Source organism: Bactrocera oleae, chromosome 5 (assembly GCF_042242935.1).
Source record: "Bactrocera oleae isolate idBacOlea1 chromosome 5, idBacOlea1, whole genome shotgun sequence".
NCBI classification, from domain to species: Eukaryota; Metazoa; Arthropoda; class Insecta; order Diptera; family Tephritidae; genus Bactrocera; species Bactrocera oleae.
The window spans coordinates 47787378-47809557 of record NC_091539.1 but is presented as its reverse complement, the minus strand read 5'-3'; the positions used below and the strand labels follow the sequence as shown (position 1 = coordinate 47809557).

Sequence of the window (22180 nt, the reverse complement as noted above, 5' to 3'; positions counted from 1 at the left end):
TTCATAAATAAAAATTCAGCAGTGAAAATCGACGCCGCATTCAATATTTCACAAAGCCATAAATTACTAGAAACGACAGCTGCCACTGATTTCTTTATAATTTTTAAACTATTTTTTCTCGAAATTCAATAAAAATCATTTGCGTTCGTTTTGCTTACAGTGCACGTAATAGATAATATTAAATAAATATTTTATTGAACGAATCTCCTTAAGTATATTAATGAAAATTTAACTAAGTTGTACTTTTTATTCACTTATCTGCGGCTTCTCTCAACATTTCCTTTCATAGCGCTAAAATCCTTGAGCTCCCTTATACCGCAACGTTGCATAGCTGTGTTGATAACCAGTAGCAGGCGCACAATAATTCGAAGAACCAAAGAAGCCACAGCCACCACCTCCAGCACCCCCGGCACCGGTGAGACCATCCACGCTAGCACCAACCGCTGGACCACTGCCAAATGCATTATAGGAATTTGCATAATTTTTTGCAGCAGCCGCAGCCACCGCCGCCGAAGAATACATGCCAAGTGTTGGAAAGCTCAAAGTGTAAGCGGCTGCCGCTGCGGCCGCATGATCCATTTGCTGATGAAAAAATCCACCAGCGCTACCACTACCAGCGATGGCTTTATCGAATTTGTGCGTAACGGTGATGGGCGGCACCGGTTGTGGCGTACTCGCCAATATGGAGCGGCCACACGTAGAGCTCCGTTCATTGCGGCGAAATTTGGCGCGTCTATTTTGAAACCATACCTATGTCAGAAACGTATAAGAGGCAAAGAGAAAATGGCAGTAGTTGTGGGTGTGAAAGTGAGTGAATTTTAAGAAAAGTGCATAAATGTATTCATCGCATGTGCAGGTATTAAAATTTCATTTGCGATTTTGTTAACGCAGACACCCACCTGTACACGGGCCTCGCTTAGTCCCACTTTGGTGGCCAGCTCTTCGCGTACAAATGCATCCGGATAGTGAGTACGTTCGAAGACCTTTTCCAATGCTGTCAATTGGCCAGAGGTGAAGGTAGTGCGATTGCGACGTGGTTTACGTGAATGTTGTTGTTGTTGGACCGATGTTATTGGTGGCGGCGGTGCAACGTGCCGTGAATGTTGTGTATGCATTTGTTGTTGTTCGCTATGATGCTGCAACATGTGCGAGGAGTGTGTGTTCGCCAGGTGTTGCTGTGAGTGTTGACGCTGTACTGGGGCTGTGTGTGCTAGCTCCATTAAATTGGATGCGTCGGGGTAATCGTCATTGCTGCTACGGAAACTCTCATCTGTAAATTGATACGTAAAGCTTTATAAAATACAGGTGAGGTGCCTTTTTCGCTGCCAAAGCCATAGAATAATAAGATTTAATGGGATGCCGACGGAGAGATTATGGCGTAATTTATCCGAACCTTTTGAAAAATATGTGTTTTATGACAGAGTAGTGGCAGACAGGTGTTTCTGGCAAGAAAGCCATGTCGATGTTAGGATGATCATTCTATTCGAGCTATTTATAGCTTAATTATGAAGAAAACTTAAAACTGTCTTTTATAGAAAGATGAAATACATTTTTAGAGATTCTTGAACATATAACCATTTTAAATTCAACAACGTCTCACTTAAAGGTAACAGTTACAGTTTTTCGTTCTGATAAAAAATCAAATTTGGCAAATCAAAAACGATTTCTATTTTTTTCTATAGATCATTGTACGAACCATATACATACGAAGCTTGTAACCCCCAAAAGAAAACGGTGGAGACCCTATAAAATATAAATATTCTTAAATAATCAGCGTGATGAGATGAGTCGATGTAGCCACGTCCGTTTGTCAGTCTATACAACTTGTATATACGTTAGCTAGTCGTCAATTTTTGAGATATCAATCTGCTTATTGAAGAAAAAAGGATGTGTACAAAATACTTTTCTCGCCAAGAAGCTGCTCATATGTCGAAGCCGATTTTTTATTTCATATTTTTGATAATTTGGCATAGATTATTGTCAAAGGGAACAAAATAATTTCCTAACATTATAGCAGATAGCTGCCATATAAACTGATCTTGATAATAAATCAACTTTTTGTATGGAAATGGTTCGGTACAAATCAAAATAAATTTTTTCCTTCTTTTTTGGTTTCATCCACGTGGAAGGCCTTTGAAGGACCTTTATTTAACTCCGACTGTCACATTCGATGTGCCCTATAAGAAGAAAACTGCAGATCTGTTTAAGAGCATCCGAGTTATGTTTTGAATGCTAAAATGAACGTCATGATTACTATACCCCTTCACAAAGGCCTTGCTTTGCATACGGTGAACTTTGATATTAGAGCTCTGGCCTTACGTGCATCAATAAAAAGGGGAGAGAAGAACTGCATATTTTTGCCAAAGGTACTGCTTCAAGTCTCTGTTATTCATTCCATGAACCTATAAACGCACCCTTCTACAGAAATAAATCCTCATATAACAAATTAAGTGGACTACTGAAAATTTTCCAAGTATTATTTTACATTTAGGTAAGCAATAAATTCCTCTTCTCAAGTACATAACATGCCTACATATATAAATACAAACACATATGCATCTACACACAAGTAGTAGGATCGTAAACATGAAATCAATTCCACGTAGTGTAAGCGTCTTCAAATCAAAGCTCCAATTACACATTAGGGGAAAATGACCGCCGCATCTATGTGACTTATAGAATATATAGTTCCTCACGCACACCCACACTATCAGCCACTCTATTGTGTCGTTTACAGCACATTAAAATTTTTACGACGCGTCAGCATTTGGCGAACAAGCGTCGGAGGACGCATCAAATGTGATTTTATATGTATGTCATTGGTCGTTGTCAATTTCGTTGTGCCGTTGCGGTGAATCATTAAATTTTGCCGTCTAGTTGCACAGCATGTTTACAACCTCTCAGACAACAGCGCCAACGACAATAACAACAAAATGGTCAATTGTCATGCTTGCCACTAGACTCTGTAACTCGATTTTGTTATTACTCACTTAACACCTTTCGTCAGCTGACGAGAAGTCCACACATACAGACATACAAATACAGTTCCTTTAATAGTTGTTCGTGCATTTATCTTGAATTTATTCCTTTAATACTTTCACTTTCTGGCTTTCAAATAAATTTAAGCGAGAATTTCTTTCACTTAATTCCCCACTTTACGGTACTTTGTGGACCATTAGCACACCGCAGCGCAATTTCGTTTAGAAATCGAATTAAAAACTCGTAAAATAATGATTTAGTGTTGACATTTGTCGAAAAATGTATATGTTTATCTTATATTTATTCCGTTATAACACACGTTTAATAGCTCATTCGGTGCATAAAATGTCTGACATTACTTTATGTATTTCAGTTACGATTTTGCACTCAGCAGCTTAGCTAATTGGTTTTCATAGAAGCATTTCTAGTCATCGTTGGTCTTTTAATTTTCAGCTGTTTTTTTTTTTTGATTGCTCCATAAAAGTGTGTTGTTTTTACGTATTCGCATCCAAATAGCCTGAAGATTTTTCGCACTTTGTTTCAACGCTTAATTTTTGCCAAATTTTATATAAACCTTTATCACTAAATTTTTTACTTGGTGTTTACAAAGTAATTTTTTTCCAAACTTTGAGACGGCTTTTTATACAATAGACTAGAGCTTTTGGCATAATCTTAAATTTTACTAGTGTTTAATAAAATAGTTTGGCTTGATTTAAAGACCAAGCCCGGCGAAAAAATAATTTGTATTCGTAAAAATATTTTGTGTTTGCGAAACTGATGTAGAAGTTCTTATATAACCAACTGCTTCATTAATAAAATTATGGAATTTAGTCATAAGCAAAATTAATTTTTAAACACAAGTTAAATTTGCAACTAATTTGTAAAGACATAAGGATTAGGAAAAACTTGACTAAAAAATAGATATAGCATTAAAGTATGAAGTTTCACCAATATACAAATTGATTCGAAACTCAACTTAATTAAAAGGTAAATTACCTTTTATATATTTAGTAGCATTTTCACTCTATTTTTACACTCCCGCAAGAATAATATACACATCGGACAAACCACTGAAGCTATAGCAACCAAACTAGTAGAGAACAAATGTATTTAGCACACCTTCATACAGTGTAAAAATCGAATGATAAATAAGCCCATCCTTCATATAATGATTACTACTACTAAAACTACTAAAGTACCAAAGGTGCGACAACTCACTATATAAATATAGGTTGGTTGAAAAGTTTCTGCTCTCACCAAGAAATAGCATTACTAGCTCCAATTTTATTTTTCTCAAGTGAGTACATCTGTCGTGAGAACACATGCAAAATTACAAGTCAATCTGTGATTTAATTCTTTGTTTACAAACCATTTGAAGTTGACTTGTCAGAGTATTATTTTAATATGGAAAAAATTTAATATCGCACAGTGATTAGATTCTTTATTTTGAAATATTTAAATGCAAAGGAAATTTTTAAAAGTGTATAAGTCCCCACCTTAAAAAAGCACCGTTGAATTTTGGGCTGGTGAATTTAACCCTTATGTTAGTTACCACGGTGTATTTGTGTGAATAGCTTAAAAAAAATTCAATATTTCATTTAAAGCTCTCAAATCGTCGTTTTTAAACTTAAAAAAAAATTATTTGTGAGTTAATTTTTTAAAAATTTTTTTTATTCTACGTTGTTATTTTTTTTTCTTTAAATTGTCACTGACTATTAATATTCTGACTTTTAATTTTTAATAAAATAAACAAAATAATAATAATACTCAGATCGTTGCTAAAAGACGTCGGTAAAGTTGGTTACTAACATAAGGGTTAATCGTGGTCATACTAGGCTTGAATACGATCAACGCAAAGGACGACCAAAAACCACAACCACACCTGAAATCATCGAGCAAGTCCATAATATTGCTTGTGAAGACCCAAGTTTGACTAATCGTTAAATTGCTAATGCCATAGACATCTCACACGAACGAATACTTCATATTTAACATGGAGAATTTCATATCAAAAAGCTGTTTGAAAAGAAAGTGCCACACACTTTAACAATTCAGCAGAAACTGGATCAAAAACAAATTTCTCAGCATAATTTAAGCAGAATAAAACCGATTTCTTGCGTCGTTTTATAACAATGGTTGAGACTTGGATTTACCACCGTGAACGTAAATTGAAACAAGAACGTTTACAGTGGACTGAAGCTGGTTGTTTAGCACTCGAGCAGGTAAAGTCACAACGATCAGCAAAGAAGGTTATGGCATCAGTCTTCGGGATGCAAAAGAAATGTTGTTGATTAATTATCTGCAAAAAGGTAAAACAATAAACTCTACACCTGTTCACAAAGGTGTTATAACAATGACAAAATTCAAAGAATTAAAGTACGAGTTGATTGGGCATCCACCGTATTCACCAGATTTGGCTCCCAGCGACTACTACCTCTACAGAAACCTGAAATAATTCCTTTGTGGAAAACATTTTTCGTCGATTGAAGAAGCTATTACAGCCGTAGACGGGTATTTTGCAAAGATTCCGGAAAGTCATAATAGGGCTGGCATAAAATGATTGTAGGATCAGTGGCATAAGTGTATTGAAGTTAAGGGAGATTATATTGAATAAAAAAATATATTTCGTACCAACAACAGTATTTTTGCATTTCGAGCGCTGAAACGGTTCAACCAACCTGTACTTAAGGTGCGACAACTCACTAAACAAATACACCAGAAGCATTAAAAATTCACAGCTAAAGTAGTTCGCAAGAGTTTAATAGAAGCAGATGTAAAAATTGTACAATAGGCGTGGCAACATGCCGTTTCAGATAAATTTGCTTATATCAAAAACTATTAGACCAATTTAAATTAAATTTGACACAAAACATTTGATATCTTTATGCTGTGAAAACTAGGTGAAATCGAAAACCCCACTCCCTGTGTAATAGAATTAGAAGTTATATCTAAGTCTTTCACTTTACATTATAGAAATCAAACACCAATTAAAATATTGGGGCAATAACATACTTTGTAAAAATAGTTCTTTTCAGCTATATGGCATCTCAAAATTATAGAAAAACGGCAATATGTGGAGCGCAGTGCAAATGCTGACTTTGTAACTGAGTTATTTTGATGAAATTCAGAGAGCATTTTCCCCGATAGTAATGCCCTTTGTGTCCTCCATACAACTAATAAATATAACATTTTAAAAACTTCTTTACTTTAAGGTGTCATCCAAGTGACGGTTTCAAAAAATCGTTTTTTTTTTTTTGTTTTGCATAAATTCAATCTGGGGCGTTCATAGCGTTAAAGTAGTTTTTCAAAATTGAATGTAGATGGAAAGTTACAGGAATGAGAACGTAAGGTCTTTAGAGCGCGTAGTCGATTGTTAGGCGCGCCGGGGAACAATACGCCTTAATTTTCAAAAGTGTTTTTCTTGAAACTACATTTTTTAAACTGACGTCCATGATTTTTCAAAAACGGTTCAATCAATTGCTTTAAAATTTTAATGGTAGGTTTATCACACATGTGGTTATTGCCCGAACTAAATTTTTTGAAAAATATTGCACCATTTTTTTCTTCATTATAAAAGTAGTCTCAAAATAAAATGAAATTTTTGATTTTAATGTTTAAAAACATTTAAAAAATGTAATTTAAAAAAAATATGTAAAAGATTATAGATACGGTAATAGCGATCTACATACAGATTAATATGCAATTCGTTTTTGTGATTTGAGGTAAGCCAGTCTGCTGGAATCATGGACGCTGTTTGTCTGCCCTTTTTCTACATGGGTGCTATTGGAGCGATAAGTCTTGCAATCACAACAACAAAATATTTTTACTTAACCAAATTTCAAATTACAGCTAAAGGCTTAGTATATATATAGTAGTAATTTGGAAGCTTTAGTTTTTTTCTTTTCGCTATAAAAAATTCCGAAAAAACGTTTAATTTTTGCCTTAGACATGGATCAATATGTTTGATAGTTTAGTAGAATTAAATAGTCTTGTTTTGTTAAACGTAATATGGTTTAGCGCTGACTATGAAAGCAATCAGTCTTAACACTATACTCCTAATATAATGATTTGCGATTCTCTGATTCACTTCTTCATTATATACCCAAACTATTTTATGTTAAATTTAAGTTAATGAGGTTGATTTTAAAATAAACAGCTCAAACACGAAGCTATAACTATGATTGTAATCCAATCCAGTTTTGTCAACACCTGAAAGTATTTCCCCGACTTTAATCCTTACAAATTGAGTATACACGGTTAGACACAAAATTAGTTTTTTCTTACCTCTTAAGACACATTTTGTTTAAACTGAAGTATTTAGCAGTGACTTTAAACCCTCTTTTTGTAATCGCATATGGATATTTTTTAATTCTAAAGATTTTTCATATTTTTATCTTTTATGTCATGTAATTGGAACCTAACATTCTCAAAACATTTCATGTGACATAGCTAATAAGAATAAAATTGTATTTTGTAATGTTTATTACTTTTATGAATGCATTGAACCACTATTTCACTATATTCAGGAACCAAAATAATAAACTATTTACTGAAAAGCGAAAATTTACATTCGTTCATTGCAAAATAACGCGAAAATACTACGGAATAAAATAAACATAAGTAAATTCACATAATTTCCAAACTATAATACAAGTGTATGCCGAATAGCAAAAAGTCATACGAGAAGCGCTTGTCAAGGAACCGCCAAATGAAATGTCACTGATCCATGCGATGACACAAATTACGCCGGAACGGGCATAACTCAAAACAATGTGAAGGAGGCAGCCAACAAACAGCAGTCGGCAGTCGACGCTGCTTGAAAGCAGGGGCTGAAAATCCGTACGAACGGAAAAAAAAATACAAAACGATGATGATTTATAATTAGGTGAAAATTTAGTGCTCTTTAAAATTTAATTATTCATCTCGTTTGCTGTGGGAAGTCACGCCGACGACAGCCACTTGAATTGTGCGTTGTGTATTTTTGTTGTTGTTGCTGTTGCTGTTACGCTTGCCGGCATAGAGTAAAGGCGCACATACTTGTAATGATAAATCGTCGCACACACACGCGCCATATGTGGGCAATTTTTGACAGGCGGTGCTTGTGATTCTGATTTGACAGCGGCGCATAACCGAGCTGTCAACATAAAAGCAACAGAGTTGACATTTCGAGAGGGGAGAAGTGGCGAGTAAAAAATGTAACTGAACAAATAGTGAATTAACACTAAACCTACCACGAGCGGTCAAATGACCGTTTTCAAATTTTCTTTAAAATTTTCTAAGCACCACGTTATTATACCGCCATTAAACTTCATGACTTTTCCTAAAATATGCATACAATTGTTTTTTTAATATTTACTACTTTTTCGATTCTTTGATTTTTGAGATAACTATGTAGACCGTTTTAACTACCACGAGCGGTCATTTGACCGACTGAACGATTTATATGTTTTTGTAATAGAATACTCTCGAAAACTCAAATCTGAAATTAAAAAATAGATACATTTTGAACATACGTAGAAGACAAAAGAGAAGGATATTTGTAATTAGTTCCGAAAGTGAGAATGAAGAAGAGCTAACCGAAACTGCTATAGACGGAACTGAATGGCAAGAAATAAAAGAAGGGTCTAATCCTGGAAGAACAGAGATGCATAATATTTTTAGAGAAACATCAGGTCCAACCGGGCATTCTAAACGAACTATTATGAAAGATAAATTTTTTACAGCATTTTCTCTTATTGTTGATCATAATACAATCGAACATATAAGAAACTGCACGGAAGCCGAGGCATTTCGAGTGTTGGGAACTAAATGGAATCTATCTACTGCAAAATTATATGCATTTATCGGATTATTGTATGCACGAGGTGCATATGAGGCAAGAAATTTAGATATTTCACTCCTATGGAACAAAAAATGGGGACCAGCATTTTTCTCAAATACTATGAGCAGAAATGCATTTACGGAAATTATGAGGTTTATTCGGTTTGATCAAAGAAATCAAAGAAGTCATCGCTTACAAACCGATAAATTCGCTTTGATTTCTAAAGTTTGGAACAAATTCGTAGAGAATAGCCAAAACTGTTATAAACCAGGAGCATATTTTACTATAGATGAACAATTGTTTCCAACAAAGTCAAGATGCAGATTTACCCAGTACATGCCAAATAAACCCGACAAATTTGGCATCAAATTCTGGCTAGCGTCCGATGTAAATAGCAAATATATAATAAACGGCTTTCCTTATTTGGGAAAAGATGAAAGCAGAGATCCTTCAGTTCCCCTTGGGGAGTTTGTCGCTCTGAAATTAGTAGAACCGTATACAGGTCGGGGAAGAAATATAACCATGGACAATTTTTTTACAAGCATTTCGATAGCGACTAAACTTTTTAGAAAAAAAACTACGGTTGTTGGAACAATTCGAGCAAATAAAAGAGAGTTACCAAAATTGGCAAAACAGAAAAAAGACAATATGACACGTTTCTCAACAAAATTATATCGGACAAATAATTGTACTCTGACAGTTTATAAGGCTAAACAAAATAAAAAGGTATTGATTCTTAGCTCAATGCATAATTCGGTGAAAATTGAAAAAAATGATGCCTGTATACCCGAGACAATAAGATTATATAATAACACCAAATTCGGTGTAGATGTTACAGACCAAATGGCCAGAAAATACTCTGTAAAATCTAAATCTCGGAGATGGCCACTACAAGTATTTTTCAATATCCTAGACTTAGCCGGGATAAATGCATGGATATTATATAAAGAAACAACGGGAAGTCTAATATCAAGGCAAAACTTTTTATTTCAATTGGGAGAAGAACTTATAAGCGAATATCAAAAAGAGCAACAGCCAGGCAAGGAAGAAGAGCCAGCAAAAGCAGCCAGAAACATTAGTGCACAAACAAGTGATCGGAAAACATGTCAGATAAGATATTGCAAAAAAAATAAGACAAACAAATTCTGTCTAAAATGTAAAAAGTACGTATGCGGCAAATGTGCGATTGAGAAGCCTATAATTTGTAAAAAGTGTTGTATATAAGGAATAAAATGTAGATGATTTATTTTTAAATAAAAGAAACTATATTTTTAATTATGAAATAATTATTTTCTTCATTTTATATTAAGAGATATAAGTAATTTCAAAATCCGTCATTTGACCGCTCATGGTAGGAATAGTTATACATGCAATGCTGGTAGGTTTAGTGTTAATCAGTAAGGAGTTTGGCCAAAGTTATGGATATTTCTTCAAAATATCTTTCTATAATGACTATAAAAATACCCGTCTCATATTTTGTTCACACAATTTATAAAAGTGCACTAACATGTCTCACATGCAGTTCAATATCGCCTAGTTATAAAGTTTATTTGTATTTCGGAAGACAAATTATAATGCAGATTATCAAAATTATCTTCAATCAAGCTGGTAATATTATTTCTATCCTTAAAAACACTAAACAATTCTATATATTGTATGATATGATCTCCTTCATAACTCATCGATTGATCGAACTGCAAAAAATAAGTAATCGAAGATAAGATACTAAACTAATGACTACAAAACTCTAAACGGAAAGATTTGTTGAAGTTGAAAGAGTTAATCATAGTTAAACTTAAATATATATGAACTCCCAGCATACTTTAGGTATAACGATAAAGTAGTTCGAAAAGGCTTACGCTGTCAAAACTCGTCATGAACTATCTAAGAGCCAATGCAACCGACAGTTTTACAATATTTCAGATACAAGTGTTTTCTGTTTCTGTGATAAATCCGCTATAGAAAGGGGGAGACCACAATCATCAAACAAATATCTTTCAGGCGAATCCTTTGTGTAATAACATGGGCGGCATTTTGCGGCAATTCACAAACGTTGACGTATTACTTACACGCTTGATATGATATGTCTCAATTTTGATGAGTTGCGACGGAAACAACTGACTGCTGTTTACAACCAGATGTGTTAGAGTATATGTGCATGCAAAGTTAGGTGAGCTAAAGGGCGGCAACAACAAGAAAACGTTAAATTAGGCTGCACCGAAGCTATAATACCCTGCACAGATGCACTTTCTATCACATAAAAGGATATAAAAATATCTTTATCTTGATCTTGATCGATCAACAGATCAGTTTGATCTAAACAATATATTTGGAGATTGTACTGTTTTTTCATCGAGATATCCCAAATTTCGTGAAAATAGTGTGTAGAGCTTGATTTTTTTCCGGTGAGCTTGTATGACAGCTGAATACTATAGATGTCCGATATCGAAGGTTTCAAAAAAAAGAGTAGCTTCTTCTGGAGAAGCTTTGTGTGCAAATTTTCCGATCGATATCTCGAAAAATGAAAGACTAGTTCGCGTATATACAGGCAGATCCCCAAACAAACGAACTTGTCTAAATCAATTCAGCTCGTCGCTTCCCTCAGAGTTATACAAGCTTCGTGGCAAACTTGATATACCCTGTTCAGGGTATAAAAATGGAAAAAAAATAAAAAAAAGGTTTCCACGAGTATTAACTGGCTGAGTAATTGCAATATTCGTAAAAAACTCAGAAACTTAAGAGTAGGTAAATGAGTACATCAACTGAATAAAACACCATAATTACCCCAAAAAACCACACACATATATATAACACTTTTTATAGAGACAATAATTCAGTCAATTACTAATTGCGGAGAAGTAAAAAACAAATTAAAGATAAATACGAAACAAAACACTATTGCTTGTAGGTGGTTATAAATAAACACATACACATGCGTACGAGTCTGGAAGGCATAAAAAACGCTATCAAAGCGAAGCAGCACAAAATAAATCTGTCACATCGCAAGTGATGCCAATTTGTCACCAAACTTCAAACATCACCCTATCGCAACGATATATATACCATAAGTAGCTATAACGAACGTGCGCTCTTGTTGTTGTTTTATCTTTATATTGGCTGTGTATGCCATAAAAAACCACAACAAGCAATATGGCCTCTGAGGGATTATTGTCTGTCAAAATAATGTGGGATCACATAAAAAACGAGTGCGCCACAGAAATTGCTACCCTTTATGTGGAACTTCCATAAAAAAAAAACAATTGAACAAATAAATACAGTGATCGAAAAACGAGCAGCGTTCCACAACCATGAAACTGCTGCAAGCAAATGTGCAATGAAACATAAGCGTATAAAAAGTGAAATTTCAAGTGGGGAGAAGCAGCAAATAGAGTACAAAGCACACCAAAACATACTAGAAACCATAGTGAATACAACCGACAGGCGGCTACATGAATGTGGCAACGTTTGAAAAGGATACACCTTGTGTTGCATCGTTGCACATGCGGCATGCGACTCAAACTAAATTAACTTGGACGTTGAAAATGCCGTGACAGCAGCAAAGAGCACATATACGAGTACATACACATATATCGAGCGAAAATAAGTGTGTTGCAGTTGTTGTTGCAATGCATTGTTTGCTGCATTCACTAGCAGCAACAAGTCACTTGGGTATATTAAGGTTGCGCTATAAAAGAGCAACAAAAAAGGATGAGGATGCAATCGTAGTGTATTGAATGCAAGCACGTTGGGAGGTACCAAAATTACAACAACCACAAATACGCTAAAAAATTAAAATATTAATAACAAAAGTTTACAGTTATAATAAAGGAATGCTATTTTGGCAAAAGTTAAGAAAGTCAAATGCAAAGATCGCACTCACGGCCAAAAAGTTTGTACAAACAAAATAACCTTGTATAACTAAATGTATAGATACATACATACATACATACATACTTGTATATGTATGGTATATGGAGTTTCAACACAAAGTGAACGTTTTTTCAAACTTTGAGTTGAATTTCCTCTCGATATGCGTATGTACGTGTTTGTGTAGTTTCGCTTGCGGTTGCGCTTGTTGTTGGCTGTCGGTTGCCTTCCTGGCTGTCAGCAGCAGCCGGCACTGTCAACACGAATTAACATTATGTCATCTGTGAGAATGTTGGAATTTTTAGTTTTTCGTACGGTTTAAATGACTGTCTTCCACTGCCAGTCGAGTGGAGTGGAAATGCACTTAATAGTGTGCGTAAACACTATTCTGTATACATATAGTACATATATATTATGAACTGGCTACATAAGAATATACATATGTACAGTAGAATGCGCAAAGGTGATGCAGTCGACAAATTGTTCTGCTTTTCAATAAATTCGCGCAACTTTTACTAAAACAGATACTGATAATGAAAACGTTTCATCGAACTCAAATCAAATTTTGAACTTGAGCTAGAAAATTATACTTTTTATCTTGTTTTCTCACATAAATTTGATTGCATGTATGAATTTAAAAAATTAAATAAAATTTTGAAATCAAAACAAAGCAGAACTCGACATAAAATATATTCGTAAATTGTAAGAGTATTAGTGTTAGGAGAAAGTTAAGATACTTGCGAAAAATTATGAACCAATAGAACTATTGGTATAGGTATTAAAGGTCACATATGTACTTTAATTAGCTAGGCATCATTGTCGGTTATATACGTGCAACTGCACTTATCACAGCAATAGTGCATTTTGTTCTAAATTTCGTTTCCATAGCTTTACTGATGAATATGTAAATGGGGAAAGTAAGCGATTTGCTATTGATCTATCTTCTATATGAAATACATTTTGATATTCTTATAACATATTGCTACAGAGCATAATAGTTTTGTATACCTAACGGTTGTTTGTACCATCTAAAAATAATCCATTTAGATATAAGGTCACATATTAATAAATGATCCGGATGACGCGATGAATTGAAATCCGATCCACAAATAGTGCAATCAAGCTATTTCATCTTAAAAATTGTCGAAATCGGACTATAACTTTATAAGAACCCAGAGGACAGATATGTGGACCCCTGTACATATAGCGGACTTTATGCCGAAAATTTCGGTCAATCTGTGAGATATATTATTGAAATTCAGGGAAAATGATTCTTTAATAAGAACATACATTTGTGTCAAAAATAGGTTAAATAGGATCGATACTTCTCCTAGCCCCTTTATACCTAACATACAAGTAAAGTTTTTCGAACGATTTTATACCACATATATCGGCCAATGTGCTTGATATTTTAATGAAATTCAGAGAGTGTGTGTTTTATTATAATATGTACACCTTTGTACCTTAGCCGTTAATAAAGTTGAACACTTTCGCTAAATTTTTTGATATTCCAACACCTGAAAGTATTTAGCCAGCTTTGCTCCTTGCAAGTTGCAATAGTATAAAGTATTCGGTTACACCCGAACACCCGCTTCCCTATTTTTTATACTTAGTAAAAACAAATTCTGTTACAATATTTACAATATATACAGCGAGCACAAATTCGCAGAAATAGTGCCGTTATTTTATATATAATATAATATTTACACATATTATATACTATAAAAGCAATATTCCCGGTTTTATAGCTGCAGATAATTGGCCGTCTGGAAGGGCAGATTTAAATCTATTATTATACAATTTGTTATGAGAGTTGGAGAACATGGCCTATCGAAAACCTTACACAAATTTGGTAGCATGTTAACACCAATAGTAACTGTGCCTGCTGCTATTGGTCAATGGCCGAATCGTTTGTGGACTAGTGTGAAAACAAAATATAGCCATTCCATTATTAAAAAAAAAATAACTTCATGAAAAAATATGTATTAAAGTTTCATTTATATAAATGTCTGAAGTTGTAACAGAAATTTTGGCACAACTAAGTACAGTATAGAAGGAACTACAATTATCACAACAGCAGTGTTAGTACTTTACACACCTTTTTCTCGACACGCTGTTTTCAGAGTTGGTGAGGAAAATTCCTCAGAAACGGCTTAATCGATCGCCTTGAAATTTTCACACAACCTTCTTATCATAGATATATTTTTCTGGCAAAGATCAAAGAAATGAGATGTTTGATAAAAACTAATTACAATTACTGATTGTAAATTTAAAAAAAAAATTTTAAAAACACATATATGGGAAGCCTCTATTTTATCAAAAATTTACATCTGGATTAGTCCTTGGATCATGACATTATTCATCTAATGTATAATAATATGTTTTAGTTTTTGAATTTTCAGTTTGAGATAATTTTGAACCGAAAAATTTTCTCCACCGCCATTTATCCTTTTTAGAAGGTCCTCCGGGATATCGGCCAGTTGATCAAGGAAATCCAAATTTTTTAAAATTAATCGTCAATTCTACGAATGTGTTAAGCATACAATTTATATTGTCATTGTAATTTTCTTTAAAGTAAGCCTCCTTGGTGGCGAATCCTCCTCAAATTGCTGCCCGATTTGTTCAATTTTCTGAAGATTGCGGTAAATGGAGCATCAGTTCATAGCCTAGTGATAGCAGTTTAGCCCTGTACGTTGTAATGGTGGAAGAGGACTTTTTGCTTCGCCAAATGCGGCTATTTTATTTATTTATATTTATTCATTGTGTGCATTGTGTTCAAATAATTCAACATAATATAGCTCAGAAACCTTTTTGCCTTTCTGCAAGTAGTCAGTGTAGATCACACCATATCAAATCATAGAAAACGGTGAACATGACCTTTATGGGCTATAAGTTAGGCCTCACCTTGTTTCGAGCAGGATAAATTGAACTGTTTCGACTTTTCCTTGGTTTCTGATATGCACCATCCAGCCATGCTTCTTCGACTGTCCTTAAACATCGTCTAAATCTACTTCGAAGTAGTCTCAAGATTGCGGTTTTGTCTGTAGTGAGCGGCACCATTTGCGCCGACAACTATCTTATACCCAATATTTTCTGCAGGATATGACACACGCGGTCTTTTGCCTACTGTTTCATATATCGCTCGCACATCACCAATCGATGGTCTGTCAATACAATACAGTGGGATTCTATCACGCTAATTTCATAGTAGCCTTATTGTGATACCTGAGTGTGACTGATCAAAAACTGAAATGCTCGTTAAATAATTTTTGGACGGTCCCCATTGATGCTCTTCCAAAAACATAAAAGAAATCGCTAATCTAAAAGTGAAATATGTATTTCGTCCATACATAAAGGATAGTTATAATATATCTATTTGGTCGTCTCCGACAATAGAACTATAGATAATGGTCAGTATTTTGGTCAAACATTCGGACAGATAAACATTACTACATGCACGCAGTTCACTTATCTTTTTAGCAATATATATTTTCAAACAATAACAGAGGTCAGAAATTTATTTTATTAATCTTTCTAACTCTAAGTAATCTTTTAGTGGCTAGCAATTGAATATAACAACCTTTTTGGGACATGAATATATGAGAGATTTTATTTGTATATTTATCAAAGCATTTTCTATATTTTCCCGTTATTGGAGCCGATGACTCAGTAACAGTAAACTAAAAATTGAAAATTAAGCTTTTAATAACTCATCAAAACCCACTTACTTACACTTTCAAACAGTCATTTTACTGTAAAACGAAAGGAAGCAAACTACTAAAGTCAGACTAATTTATCCTTGTATTTTCGATTGCAAATCTATATACAAACTTACAACAGCCGTCGGCAAACCCAGATTTTGATAAAATTTCCAAAGGAATTACAGCTATTTATAGATATTTTTCGTAAGCTTAGGCACACATACATACATACAAACGTAAATGCATGCATAAGTATGTATGAAGATAAACCCACCTAAATCATTTATTTGCGTAGCATCCAAATTCTCCTGTTGCTGCTGCTGCTGCTGTTGATGCTGATGGTGCAATTTACCTGAAATGCGGCAATCATTAGCCAATTCCAACAAATTGTTCACGGAGAAACGTTTCACATTCTCCGAATGTTTACTGCCAACAACGTGCAAGGGATAGTTATCTTCGATTTTTGTAAGTTCATCGGGTGAGCAGGAATTGCGGCAGCCAACTGTATTACCATTGCCGCTAACGGCAATTCGATCCGTTAGCGGCTGTTGTGTGTGGTGATGGCTGTGTTGTTGTTGTTGTCGATAAGCTGTGCCATCACCGGCGGCGGAGCTCATATTAATGGTATTGGCATTGCAGTTGTTGGTGCTGTTGTTGTTGCTGGTGTTGTTGCTGCTATTATTGCAATTATGTGCCGCAAATGCATTATGCTGCGTTAGACTGTGCAGATGATCCAACGACGATGCTGACGTCGACGCCATCGACGACGACGACGTCAACAATGCCGACGCAACTGTCACAGCAGGACCGCCACCATTATTAGCGTTATGTAATGTCAGCGCTGGCACGTTCACCGTTTGTGGGTAATAGAAATTGTCGGCGTTAGCAATTGAGCCACTCAATTGTGACATCGACTGTGGTTGTTGTTGATGCTGTGGTTCGTGATAGTTAAGCATGATTGCCATACACACGCACACACAAGTGTAGCGCAAGTAGATAAAGGAGTAGAAGGAGCAGCTGTTGTATGCGGAGACGCGTGCGGCGGTTAACAAGTGAAACTCATTAAATTAGCGCAAATCAGTGTCGAATTTTGCTGACTGGACTACTACAAACTTGCAGCGTCATATAAACAAGCAGAAGTATGCGCAGGAGCGTTGTGCAGCTATGTATGCAAGTGTATTGGCGTACGTGTGTTTATTTGTGCATTAATTCAATTACAAGTCAATTAATTAACGAAATTGTCGCACGGACATTTGTCGATCTCTATTGGCGGCGACAGCACAACGCCATGGTGTGAACTAGCTCGCGGAGAGCGCTGCTCCGGGAATGCTAACACTTTGCTGGCGTCACAGTGCGCCACGCTGACTAGCTGTCACTATTAATTTTGAGTATTTTATTTTGCATTTGACGTACTTTTTATATTATTTTCAATTTTTGTTGTTGTTTTTTTTTTTTTGAGTATTATTTTATTTTCGCTCCACTTTGGTCAACACTTACAGGCATCAACGAAATTGCTTAATTTAACAGCGTTTTTTTGGTTTGCGCAATCAGTTGCTCACTACTTTCAGTTGAAGTGTCGTAATTGCTTGCACAATCACTTTTGATTTCCCACTTTTGTGATTTTACTTTTCACAGCAAGGCTCCCAATAGGTTTATACATTTTTTCTTGTATATATATATATATAAATGTAAGTTTAAAACACTTTTCTGCGCACTTGATTGCCGTTTTTGTATTTTTATTTATTTTTATTTATTATAGTGTTTATTTTTTGCTCTTCAAGTTCCTCAGTGTCTTTAATTTGATTTTGGTCTTTCTGCAGTTAATTTGCTTTTTTCTCGTCCTAATTCAATTAGCAAAAAACACAAATGAGTTAATTAACTTAATTGCTGAGCAAACACTAAACAATGCCAAAGTCGACTGACTACTGAAATTATTTTCAAATTCTTGTTGGAAAAGGCGACGTTTTTTCTACGCGACGCAGCGCCCCTACACCTTCGCAACTGCACACCCATGTCCACCCCAACAAGCATTTATTATTTTTACACCAAACCTATATGCTGCTCTTGTCGCAAGCAGTTGATCTTTGCGCTGAGCGGTGGTGATCCACAGCGAAAGTATTTACATATGTATTCAAACACATACATACACACAGATGTGTAGTCCCCAGCATGTTGATCTTATAGAGGCTCTCTCATTTTCCCACTTGGCATTCTTCTCATTTCAATGGCGTTTCTAAATTTAGTTCGCATTTTCTAATTGGTTTGCTGGCTCGAAGCAAATGTTTATACAGAATTTATTTTCTATGTATGTGATTGTGTTAGTGCTTGAAAAATCATATGGGCGTTTCTACTCGTGTTAACTTTGTTCACGCCCATAATTCGTTTTAGCGGTTCGCTTTTTATTTATGCATCACTTCATAAGTTAAAATGAAAAGATATGGAGAGATCAGTGTAAGTCATGTCAGAGGTTAATGAAGGTTAATAATTTTTGAAGGCCGATCCTTTCAAAATGAAAATCAGCACTTACATATGTTTATTGATGGATTCATAAATCTTTAATTAAGCATATAATATAAGTGACTTAAAATGATTAAAGAAACAGTGCTTAAAAATCGTTTTGTTGGCATCAGAGTGATAGCAGAGCACCTCAAATGACTTGAATCTTTTTCAAAACAAACGTCGAGTAGAGGTCGCAAAAGGGATGCTTGATAATGTAGCTGAGAACCTTACATTCTATATTTATCAAACGCGTTATCACTTGTGACGAGTCGTGGGTTTATGCATATGACATCGAAACTCTCCAACAATCTAGCGAATGGCGCTACAGTCGAAACCGGAAAAATCAAAACCCAGTGAAGGCCATCGCAGCCGACGCTTATAACAAGTACATATGTGGGAAATTGCATTAAACGTCATGCTATTATTATTTTGAAAATGTAATGTTCTTATTGTCAGTCCGGGCCAAATTTGATAAGCATCAAAACGTTGTTTTTTTTTTAAATAGGTGAATACAGTTCAGGGAATATTTTTAAAAAAAGTTGAGCCAAACTATTAGCGGCAATTTAATCTACTAAAGAAAACTTTTTTTTACTGGTTGTTGGTTGTTTCTAATCCAAAGTATGTTCTCCACCGGTGACTGCGTTGAAAACATTGACGATGACTTATACGTTCATATGAGATTTTTATTTTTGAATTCTAATTAAAACTAAGCCTTAGCACAATGACCAAAAAAGGTCTTACATTCAAAGTAAGTTTTAATTTCGTTTGATTTAAGAGCTCCTATCCATATAAAGTGGATACGGCAAATAATTTTGGGGATATGAGCGTATTTTTAAAGATTTTTTTTACTTAATATAAACTCAATAAGATTTTCGTTTATAATTTTGATTTTTAAGCCACTCTGAAGTGTAAATTTATCATAAAAAGGACTTTTTTTGGAAAGCCGCCGAAATTGGGATTTGAGTTAATTTTATGCAGAAAAATCTTCTTCACTGCTTGATACCGTTTTGCGGAGGACCTCTGGTGCGGGATTCAAAAAATCTAAAATTTTTCAAAATGAATTGCCGATTATTGAGTTCTAATAATTTCGGTCAATGTAAATTTTTTATGGTGTAAATAAAATACCTCTTCAAAAAAATCACAAAAACGAGTTTAACTTAAAATCATTTACTCAAGCTCATACCAGGTGTACCGATATGAAATGAGCTTCTTTTTATACCACGCCGGTAGAAAAGTTCCTCTTTTGAAGCAAAAAGTCACCCAATATTTGACTTCTGCGTAGGAATCGAAGTGCTGCTCAGCCAATGCGTGTCCTATCAATCAAAACAAATGGTAATCGGAAAGGGCCAAGTCTGAGTACGGCGGGTGGGGTAGAGGCTTCCAGCCAAGTACTTTGATTGTATCCCGAATCGATCTTGCTTTGTTCAGATTCATTGTCGTGTAACAAAATTACTTTGTCGTGTCTTCTGACCCATTCTGATCGTTTTTCGATTAATGCATTGTTCAAAATTTTCACTTGTTGTCTCTAGCGATTAGTAATAACAGGTTCTAAAGGCTGATGATATACCACGCCCTTCTGATCCCACCATACACAGAGCTTTGCCTTCTTTCCGAATCGTTTAGGATTCTTAAAGTAAATCCATTTTTCATCGCCCGTGACAGTTTGATGCAAAACTGATTTTCTTTCGTGTCTTTGAAGTAAAAATTCACAATTGGTGTTTCGGTGTTCCATTTGTTTTTCATTTAATTCATGTGGCACCCAAATTACACACCTTCGGATCTTTCCCATAGCTTTCAAACAGTCTGAAATTTTTTATTGTGCAGCATTTAACATGGCTGTGATTTGCCTTTGACTCAAGGTTTCATCTTCATCCAATACTTACTTGCAGTTCGGCGTGTTCAAACTTTTTTGGTGGTGTTCCACGTTCTTCATTTCTCATATTAAATCTGAACCGTTGAAACCATCTTTTGCATGTTGCTTCTGAAAGAGCATGATCACCATATGCCTCGACAAGCATTTGATGCGACTCTGTAGCACTTTTCTTCAAATGGAAACTAACTTTCTGGTACAAAATTTGACATTTTCTACACAATGAAAAAATATGATGTTGTTTGTTCAATGGCTGTAAGGTTATTGCATATGTTTGACAGATGTCATGTCAACCAAACAGAAAAAAATTAAGCTCCGTTCACAATAAATGTTTCCTACCAACACATTTGTGTCTTAACGTACACTACATACCGGTACATCTGGTACATGGGACAGCATGAAAACAATTTAGGAAACTGTAAGAAATAAAAAAGCCAAAATTTAAATATACACTGAAAAGAAACCCTAATGCTTCTACCATTGAAAGTGGTATCTAACTTAAACGAGTACAACAGCAGACAGAATTTCGTTAAATACGCTTAAACAATTTCTTAAAAATTCCATCCGGCTAATCCAATCTTTAACAATAAATTCGAAAAGTGAATTCCAGAATTATAATAGTATAGGTATTGTTACGCACACAGTAGATATTATGAAAAGCAAGATATTACAGGCCGAATTTGCTGATAAGCTGAGTTAATATCCGGAAATGCCAAACAGCTACTTTATTTTGATAGATCACCTTCACAACAACAATTGTCTGTATATATATTTGTATACTAACACACACACACTTTCAAAATATTTCATAACTCATATTGACATATCCTGATATTTGATGTACGAGGTGAAAACTGTCAACAAGTACACTTGAATTCAAGTAGCAATAAATACCAATTAAGATGTCACCATCTATGGCACGCCCCCGATCACATATGCACCTTACAAACATACAGACATACATATATGCATAGTAATAGGACACACATTTTCTGTTAACATATTCTATTTGTCATTCAAATATTCATGTGATGGCGTGTAATACGAACCAAAAACAAAAACGAACAGAAGCAGGACAGCAACCAGATGTCATCAACACATTGGCAAACAGCAATGCGCGAAGGGTCCTTGAGGAAAGTAGGAAGCAGGAGACAAATGCCAGCGCATGTTACAAACATATGTGTTTATATATGTATGTAAGTATGTATGCATGTACAGTGTGTGTGTGTGTGTGTGAACTTCGTAACAAAAATATGCACATAAATCATAATGATTACAAGCTAGTCACGGCTAATTGCCACAACCACAAATCAATTCCGGGGGGCGAAAGACGAAATGATGCGGAGAAAATGGAAATTACAAGGAAATAAACCGATTTGATGTGATATGAGGTTTAAGCGTTGAACCGTTGGCGCCAATACATGCAAGGACTTTCTGTGCCTA

The 22180-nt window shown here is 35.0% G+C and overlaps 1 protein-coding gene across 1 annotated transcript; it reads right to left on the bottom strand.

The window, feature by feature from the left end:
• Positions 1-208: 208 nt before the first annotated feature.
• Positions 209-18381, bottom strand: LOC106616008 (uncharacterized). The gene is made up of 3 exons (XM_014232452.3): positions 16643-18381; positions 900-1270; positions 209-750 (listed from the first exon to the last, which is right to left on the bottom strand). Exons 1-3 carry the CDS (start codon positions 17331-17333, stop codon positions 292-294), a joined length of 1521 nt encoding a protein of 506 aa, XP_014087927.3. The 5' UTR covers positions 17334-18381; the 3' UTR covers positions 209-291.
• Positions 18382-22180: the final 3799 nt, after the last annotated feature.